Source organism: Patagioenas fasciata, chromosome 7, assembly GCF_037038585.1.
Source record: "Patagioenas fasciata isolate bPatFas1 chromosome 7, bPatFas1.hap1, whole genome shotgun sequence".
NCBI lineage: Eukaryota > Metazoa > Chordata > Aves > Columbiformes > Columbidae > Patagioenas > Patagioenas fasciata.
Window position 1 is genome coordinate 40,764,573 of NC_092526.1, and position 9,325 is coordinate 40,773,897.

At 41.1% G+C, this 9,325-nt stretch overlaps 1 protein-coding gene across 5 annotated transcripts in view; it reads right to left on the bottom strand.

The window, feature by feature from the left end:
* Positions 1–9,068, bottom strand: part of AOX1 (aldehyde oxidase 1) — a 41,055-nt gene extending 31,987 nt beyond the window's left edge. For all 5 annotated transcript variants that reach the window (XR_011740143.1, XR_011740142.1, XM_065841083.2 and 2 more), the window contains exons 1-11: positions 8,951–9,068; positions 7,846–7,903; positions 6,043–6,139; positions 5,191–5,299; positions 4,554–4,680; positions 4,402–4,463; positions 3,703–3,783; positions 2,734–2,814; positions 1,489–1,633; positions 1,272–1,364; positions 269–420 (exon numbers count right to left, since the gene is read on the bottom strand). Coding sequence is in view for 3 of the 5 variants with exons in the window: in XM_065841083.2 (XP_065697155.1) it covers positions 269–420; positions 1,272–1,364; positions 1,489–1,633; positions 2,734–2,814; positions 3,703–3,783; positions 4,402–4,463; positions 4,554–4,680; positions 5,191–5,299; positions 6,043–6,139; positions 7,846–7,903; positions 8,951–9,010 (1,065 nt within the window). In the remaining 2 variants the exon portion in view is untranslated. The remainder of the gene's footprint in view (positions 1–268; positions 421–1,271; positions 1,365–1,488; positions 1,634–2,733; positions 2,815–3,702; positions 3,784–4,401; positions 4,464–4,553; positions 4,681–5,190; positions 5,300–6,042; positions 6,140–7,845; positions 7,904–8,950) is intronic.
* Between the last annotated feature and the right edge of the window lie 257 nt (positions 9,069–9,325).

Sequence of the window (9,325 nt, forward strand, 5' to 3'; positions counted from 1 at the left end):
CCTCGTCCAAATCACTGATGAATATATTGAATAATACCAGTCCCAGTACTGACCCCTCAGGCACATCACCTTCACGTTTTTATGTTAGGCGACAACATACCATGCAGACTACCCATAAATTTATATCTATCGAAAGCTCAAAGATGCATGGATAGAAAACACACTGCTAAAAACAGAATTAAAAATGCAAATTTTACATATAGTCAGAAGTAACTTCACATTTGTTACAATTTGTTACAATTGTTTTTGCAAGTAACGCACAACATACAGCAACGTTCCTTATCTGTTCTCCTCCCAGAGTTCTCAATTGCTGCAAGACAGCGCGGAAAACCTTTGTCTTCTCTTCAGGGAGCTCTGAGATTGCATTTGTCAGGATGTCTTTCACTAGAGACAGGTTGCAGGCAGCTCCCACAGTTAACCCTGCAAACAAAACATCGTGAAAGTGTAACTTGCGCATCGTTTTATTGCCCAGGTTTGAAAACACATCTTCGGATGCAGAGCGAGGGCTGCTCGCGTGGAATTCAGGCAGATACAAGGAGAAGCGCCTTTGTGTGTTAATGGATTGTGACCTTTCCTTCAGGACACTGAGGGTAATTTCATGAAATGATGAAATTGAGCTAATAGCTCACCACTTCTAAATGGGAAATCACTGCTCTGCTTCCAGTTGTCCACTCCAGCTGCTGCCCTTGTGCTACCTGTGATTGATTAAATGTTTAGGTGATGTTTCATCCAAAGTTGAATCAGCTTCTAATGTCTTTCAACAGGCTCTTCCTATTTTTAAACATGATTTTCATCACAATTTGATCTTGCTTTGCATTTGTACATTCTAGTTATTCTCCTAAGGTATGGGTAGGTAGTATTTGCAAAAAAAAACCCAAACACTCCGAACATTGAATATGCTATTCTTTTTCACCAACAGAAAGACAACCTAGATGTATTTATATTAGTAGTTATGCATTTGGGCATTTTTAAGATAATGAAAATGTCACTATTATAAAATAGTGCCTTTCTAGTCAAAATTACTAATGTACTTTATTTATGTAATGTATGGATGTTGTGAACAAACACTGGCAGTAAACTTGCAGAACATAATTTATATTTAATTAATTCAGACTATTATAGTAAGTTTACACCTATTTCTAGGTTTTTTTTTCCAATTTCAATAGAATTTATTTAAAATCTAAAACGTAGTCTAACTTCAACAAAAAAAATATCTGTGCTTATCTTAAATATATAAATTGAGGTATAATCTACTGCCATAATCTACTGACCGTCATCCGTGCGTTTCACCACATTCAGATCCGGAATCCTTGCAGGAGCAACAACAATTGGATAGAACACGCCTTTAAATTTCATCTCGGGTCCTACCAGAGAGGAATAGACATTTCCTATAATGACATCTCCAATGGAGTGGAGAGTAAGCTTAAGGATGAAATCGCAAGAAGGAGGAGGAACGCACACTGCAACCACAGCCATGTGTACACATACCCAAACTGGTGTTCCCGACCATAAGAGGTGCTTTGGGGTGGGCAGCTTTCAGATCCACTAATTCATCCAGGCTTATGGGAGAAATCCACGTCATTCGCTCCCCGTGAAAAACCAAAGTTCTTTTTGGTTGATTTTCAGCAATTCTCTGATTGGGACATACGGCAGATTTAAATATTTAGACATAAAGACAGGTGTGAGGTCTAATAGACACTAGACTGAAAGTCAAAAGAAGTTCTTAAACAATGGCAGTTCTGCTTAATCCCTCAAAATTGGACAGAAATGGGACTGTTATGCCGGTTCTTCGCACAGTGGTAAATTTCTAGACTGCATGAGTGGAAAGTCTTCCATTAATTCCAATTGGCTAATAAACAAGATGGATAATAAATAGCCCCCAAGCAAAACATGTAGGAATGGATCCTGCAATCACTGAAAAGTGAGAAAAATCCTTGGGGAGGTGTCTGTACAGTTAACTTCCTCAGAGGGCCCAATGACGCTGGCAGCAGCATCCCTTTCTAGATCAAGCGAGGACATCTCTGGCTGTTCTAGTGCTGATTGCTGATCACTTGGAAACAGCCTGTGGACTGGCAGTGGTACAAAAAGATGGTCAGCAGCCCTGTCCCACAGTTACCAGCCCTTCTCTGTAACCAGCCAGCTAGTTACAGAGAATTTTGGCTTTCAATCTATAGATTGACAATAATGCAAAGCAAACAGCCTTCAGTTATTGTAGGGCAAACACCGCTGTCAACAACTGAGGATGCCTGACACCTTCCATTCCAGTGCCCTTATTTCAGCTGCTTCTGTCTGTCTGTAAGCATGGGGGCTCCTCTCCAGGCTGGGTGGCTGCCCGAAGCTGATGTCTTGACAGAAAAGACCAACAAAACCATGAAGCCACAAAATGGGGAAAATGCATTGTTTTGCCAATGTTAAGAAGTGTTTGACATTCAGTTTGTGGAGAATCATTTGTATCTTCAGGTGCTGCACTGGAAACACAGGTTAAGTTACTTCTTTGTCTCCTCATCTAATATCAGACTCTGCAAATTCTTTTTTCCAATATGATTCTTTTTCTTACGTGAATATTCAATAAGCTCACGGGGAAAAAAAAGTAATATAATTTTGGATTTACACTAAAATGTTATGACATTTCTTCTGATGAATTACTGTTAAGCACGACTTCAGAATGAGTTCTGAACTGCGGACTAAGGAAAAGACAGAGCTAAAGAACAGGCCATAAGCAGAAATATTTACCATTAGTTCTGGAGGAAATATAAGCTCCTGGGTGGGATCTAAGGGCTGGAATTCATCTGTTGAAAACAGTCTGGTGGAAACCTTAAAAAGAAATAAACCAAGCAAAGACCAAGAATTTCTCTCATCATTAATTCCACACCCCCATCCCCCACAAAAAGAAAAAATCATAGCCAAACCATGACAGTCCCACCAAAATCAGTATAAAATTAGTAGTTCCATTATCATTTGGATGTGGTGCTAAACTATCATGCATCATTTGGAGCTGCTGAAGTGACGGAAGCATTCATCATAGTTTCCCAAGGTTCCCTGCTAACACAAATGACTGTCTAGAGTTAAGTAACTAGAAGACTAACCACAGGTTTCCTGTGGTCCTGCTATAAGAAAGGAGCTGGTTTCATGCCAATGTACAGTACTCAAAAAGCAAATAAGTAGATCAGATATTATTGAAAGAAAATGGAGAGCAAAGTCAAATATTCATATGGATAAGAGGTTTCATATACAATTACAATCATAACTCTGATTTTTTAAGAATGCAGCAGTTCTTCGGACTCCAGGCAGCAGTCAGATTCCTAAGAGGCCAGTGGCTACATTCAGATCACCAGTGATCACTGATTTAACCCGGTTCCTGATCATCACAATATGATGATCACTGAATAGAGCTGAGACTATTAATATTCCTGAACTTGAAGAACTGGAGATTCAAACTACCTAATACCAACTATCAGCCACATCATCACCTTCTCATACAAATATAAACAAAGAATCCTTGATTTTTAGAAATAACTCCATATTTCTTGGGAGTAATAATAAAGTATCTTATTTTACAAATAGTATTATGTAAGGTGAATAAGGCAGAGGAAAAAAATGGCAGAGCATCCTGCATTTACCTTAATTACAAGAAAAAGCCATGCAATATTCTTTCTGTAAGTTTTATGTCTAAACAGGACATATAAATACTTCAAACCCTACCTTCTCTTCCTTGTCAAACGAAGAATCATCCTGATCCAAGCAACACTTTCCATTTGCTTTCCTTTGACAACAAATGGATTCCTAAAGCAGAAATATTCCATTAGTGAAATATTGCCCAGAAAGGCAATGAGTTAAAGCCTGCTTAAGCTGATAAGTGTCTCTCTATATTTCAATAAAGTTCTAGATGAAGTTTAATAAGAAGCTAAATTGGAAGGATTACGTGTCAAAGAAGTGATATGAAAAACAGTCTAAAATCATTCAGTGTTGAAGTCCTTAATACAAAATAATTCATACTATGTGAAATGCAGTTGAGCTTGTGAGAGAGCACATAGGTGGTCTGCATTATTCCTTTTGCCCACTGTTACCTCTCCCATTTCTTTCACTGCAGGCTTCTGACATGTTGCATTAAATGATCAATTACTAAGAACATTGATCCAAGTTCTGCTCTTATTTATGCCAGTGCTGACCTACAGTAAAACACATGGAGTTCCTTGAGATTACTCTTCATAATCCAGGTTGGACACCAAGTTCATTTGTGCTATTCAATTTTTGTGATGGGTTAGGCCACTATACACCTTACTTGGACCTACATCTCTTAACAGAGGGAAGAGATTATCTTAATGAAAATCTTGATTGTTTATATACATATATATACACTAATGGTCACAATCGCGTATTCCTGTCACCAGTACTTCTTACCTTACAGAAGGTTTCACAGGCATCTAGGATTGGCCTATATCCAGTACAGCGGCATAAGTTCCCTGAGAAAAGGAAACCATACATACATGCACGCATATGTACGGCCAACAGTTCAAGGACATACCTACATCTTAAAAAGTGGCAATATTTACCAGCCAGAGCTGCGATCATCTGCTCTGAAGTTGGTTCTGGGTGGTTTCTTAGCAAAGTATATATGGACATGACCATTCCAGGGGAGCAGAAACCACACTGGGAGCCATGGCACTTGGCAAGCCTTTCCTGCAACGGAACAGCACAAACAGCTCTCCTTCCAGCACACACCACCATTAATGAGCTCCCTCTTAAACGGGAGATGCCACACTAAATGTTGTCTTCATCCTAAATCAGACCTTTTAAATAAAACAATTTAAGCAATCTCAAATAAGAAGAATTATTTTGAGTGTGATGCCAACACATATCTTACTGAGGAAGTTAATTAACCTACATTGGATTTATGTCTTTTTTACATTCATACCAAACAGCAGCTAGAGGGGCATTGTCCTGGATGCACTGCTAGCCCAAACAGAGCACCAGCCTGATCCACTCCGACAACTCTTACACATCAACCATTTGATCAGGCTGTCAGTATTAAAGCAAGATCCATCCTGGGCTACATCTCATCAGCTTTGATCAACCAACCGTCAGAAACTTGTTTAGCAGGGAGAATAGTCATCATATGACATTCTCGTGCCCTAAAAGCAGCGCCAGGCAAGCAGCCCGTGCAAAGGAAGCGCTCAGCAACCCTCTCACCTGAACCGGGTGAACCCTGGTTTTGGTGCTGCCAACACCCTCCACGGTGGTGACCGCTGCACCGTGCAAGGAGCAAATGGAAAGCAAACATGCGTTTGCTGAATAATGCCTTTGGAACATAAAGGAGAAGAAAGAACATGAATATTATTATCATTTTGCTGTCGATCAAGACACAGTTCATACTTATAAGGCGGTCATTATCATCATTTTAAAAGAGAATAATCTTTATAGAAGGGATCACTTACTGGCTGTGTCTCTTTTCCCCAGTATAAAAACTGTATTTATGAGGACAGTTCTGCAGAATTTACATCTTTCTTAATACTTCAGCCTTTCCTAATTGCCCTCTTGTCTCTCCTGCCCACAAGAACCTGTCAGGTGTGTTTTGGAGGAGGAAGATGGGGAAGAGAGGCTTGGTACAGTGGTTTGGAGGAAGAAAAGAACTGCTGCTGCAAATTGGTAATCTAATCTCTGACCCAAAGGAAATTCTGATGGAAAATAAATACCATTCCAAATAGCAACAACATACCTAAATGAAAATTCATCAAAGCTTTTCATCATTAGCAACATTCTGTTTCGTGTTACTACAGTTGAAATGTTTCCGTTCAAGTGCCATTCTGATTGTTTTAATTTCAATTCTTTTAATAACTTTCAACATTTTCATTGCATTCCAATATAATTCAACTGTCAAAAGGAACAACTGGAACATTTTGACTTTTTCCCCCACCTAAAAAACTATATTCAGTTGACAATGACATGTTACCATCTAACATTTTGCCCAGAGCTTTCTCAATTTCAAAGTAATTTATTCCAGTTTTCAGCTTAATGAAACTCAACATTTTCTATTAAGGATACCTTATCTTCTTCGAAACTGGCTCGTAAGTTGATATCATCACGGTGCAGGCACCACAGCCGCCCCCTCCACAGCCATACTTAGTGCCTGTAAGACGGACTGAAAATGCTATCGTTAAGGAAAACAAATTATCAGGTTTCATTTTGGCGTTTACTCTGCTCAAAAGCTTGATGCCATGAACTGCTAAGGAACATAGAGTTGGTTTGGTATGATAGCATATGTATCAGACACCTTTCTCTAATACGCCCAATTAAAATTTTCAGTGAAAATAAGATCGAAGCTAGAGAATGGCACAACCAACATCCTGTTGCCAAGGAAACAGAAAACTTGATCCCGACTTCTTTTGGAAGAAAAGTAAGTTGAGGCAGAAAGAGGAACTGAAGAAGTTCTCCAAGCGAAAATACGAAAGGAAGAAATGAATAATGGGCAAAATCTTTTCAGACTGCCCTGTCAAAAGCCAGAGGTGTTTGTCAGAGTGAGGGTTAGCGCTTTTCGCTTGCACTGAAGAGCTGAGATACATGCATTGCTTTCAGGTCTTATGTAATTAAGCCCTACTGCTTTTTTCACTGTAAAGTGTTTTACCGAGCCCTTTCACAGACCTCCTAACCTGTCAGATAAAAGAAATACATTAAGATCAAATGCCTTCCCTTCTTGCACTTCTATTTACTTGTCAATTTACAATGAGCCTTCCAGTTATTAACAGTGGTCTAATCTGCTGATTCCTATGGCATTTAGCCTCAAAAAATGAGGCTAATAAATAAATATCTCTCTATATGTAAACATATAAATGCCTCCCTAAGCATCCTGTCATCTGACCAGTAACAAACATGTTTTGACTTAAGTTTTTCTTTTGAGACAAACAGAAAGGCAAACAGAAAGACTGTCTCCTGTGTGAATTCTCCAGTGTCCAGTAGCTCCTTTGCCCGGGGGGCTGTGTTTCATGAGACAGTCTGGGAAGCTGCAGAAAGCAGAGATTCTGTCCCTCCCCACACGTGCTCCCTGCTCCAGCTGTGAGAACATCACACGACAGCTTCATCAACACCGGGAATAAGGTTGTGGCACAGAGGGTTTTTAAACAGCTCCTGAGAACTATTGAGAGCAGACACACGCTCAGGCCTCTGAAACGGGGAAGTGCAAGAGAGGAAAAGATCAGAGCAAGTGCTGTGCGATTTGTAGCAACCCAGAAAGCCACTGAGCTGTGGCTGAAATCAAGACAGTAGGAAAGAACCTTCCCTGCAAAGACAGAACTGTCAGCGAGACAGCTCTAGCTCACCCAACTTCTGCCTCATCTAACTAATTTCTTTGTGTTTTAAAAACATACTTGTTTGTATCTACCTACTATTAAACACGTGGGTTTTGTTTCTTTAGTTTAGAAATCTGTTTGGAGTTGTTGTCATAAGAAAAAGCAGATTACTTCGAAATTCCAGCGGACTCAGGGTCTTATTGCAACATCTCCCGATTCCTAGGAGACAGACTTTTACAAAACTTGGAGATTGCTGTTTTGCCGAGCTTTACTTACACGTGCCAAAAGGTTCTCGGGTTTCTGTACGGCGGGAGAGGGGAGGAACACATACACACATACACATCATGCCTCATAGCATAACTTTGTGTAGGAAAGAAGGCTAAAAATACAGCAGCTCACTGGAGAGTATTTGGCTTAAGAAAGACACATCATTTAATATGGTTGTTTTATCTTACGGGAACCATATTTTCCTTAACCTCGTAAATAACCTTTTAATTATTGTATCATTTATAAGAATTTGGTTTGAATGAGTGACTTAAGGGAACAGGCAAGAAAAGGATACGCTTCTTTCGCAGATAAGACAACAGCGTTTCTTCAGAATCAGCATTCTTCTCTATTATCTGCGGTTACAAATTATAAACAAGGTTTAACTTAGAAACTAACGTTTTTCAAAATTCAGGGCATGGATGGTATTCCCACATGGCTAGAAGAGAATCCTTCTGTGGTTCCCTCTCATAGAACTTAACTAATTGCCCAAGTCACATGCGAATTTGGGTTCCTTCTGGAAATTCCTTCTCGAACAGATACGTTTCCAGGAAAGAAGCACCAGGTCACCTTGCAACTACTTAAAATTTAACTGCTGCTCAGTGAAAGGTCATACGGAGGGAATTTAACTTCAGCGACACTAGAAATAAAAATGCAGCAGTACTTTCCTACAATAGAGGTAGCAGAATATAAAGAATTAATGATTTGCAGATTTTAGAGCCTTCCTGGTACTTCAGCGTCCCGGGATGGCCACCAGATGAAGCATGTAAGGCTATCAGCAGCACCCATTTTTCTTCCAGCTTTATTTACATAAGCTTTCACTTGCTGTAAGGGACTAACAACAGAGAGCAATAGAAATGCCTGGATTCTTGATCAATTACACTTATTCCTTTGCTTAGAATCAGCTAGTTCCTTCCAATTGCATTGAATCTACAACCAGCTGAAGTTTGTTCTTGCAATATCATCTTTATGTTGGCTGATAGTCTGTATTTTGGCACCTAAGTCTTGCTGACTTTCTGTTGTGCCTCTGAGAATCTGATACCACCTAATGCCTCTTCTCTGATACCATCAAAGATGAGAAGCCAGGCACGTAGAAATGAAAAGCTAGTTTGCTCACTAGCCAAATTTCACACCCAGCTGAAAGTCCATTCTGACGTTCTTCTTTTTCCCCAAAAAAACCTTGTGCTTCTAACAGCACTTGCTATACACAGCAGTGTTAGCTAGCTAAAGTACCGCTTGGAGAGAGGAGATGGGAAGGAACGCTTTTGGAGCCTTGTGTAACGATTCGGTTGTACTCCCATGAGGAAGAAGGCTGAGGAACGCAGATCTGTGCCCACCCCCGGCGGGGTTTCCTTCTGGAACACAGCCCCCCTGCCTGCACACTCCTTCCGGCCAACACTTACCTTCCTGCCGTTCACATAGAACAGCAGCTCCTCGGCCCCCGCCGGCCCCTGCAGAGCCATGGGTCCCGGCAGAGCCACAGACCCCGCAGTGCCCGCTGCAGGAAGCCCCGGGCACGGGAGAGCCGGGGCGGAGCTGGGGGTGGAACAGCCCCGGGTCCCGGCCCCGCCCCCGCCAGCTGCGGCCACAGCTGGAGCTGCTGCATAACGGACTGACTGTCCATGCAGCCACCAGCCAGCTGCGCACAACAGCTGGAGCTGCCACACAACAGAATCACACCGAATCGCAGAATGTCAGGGGTTAGAAGAGCCCTGGAAAGCTCATCCAGTGCAATCCCCCCATGGAGCAGGAACACCCAGCTGAGGTTCCACAGGAAG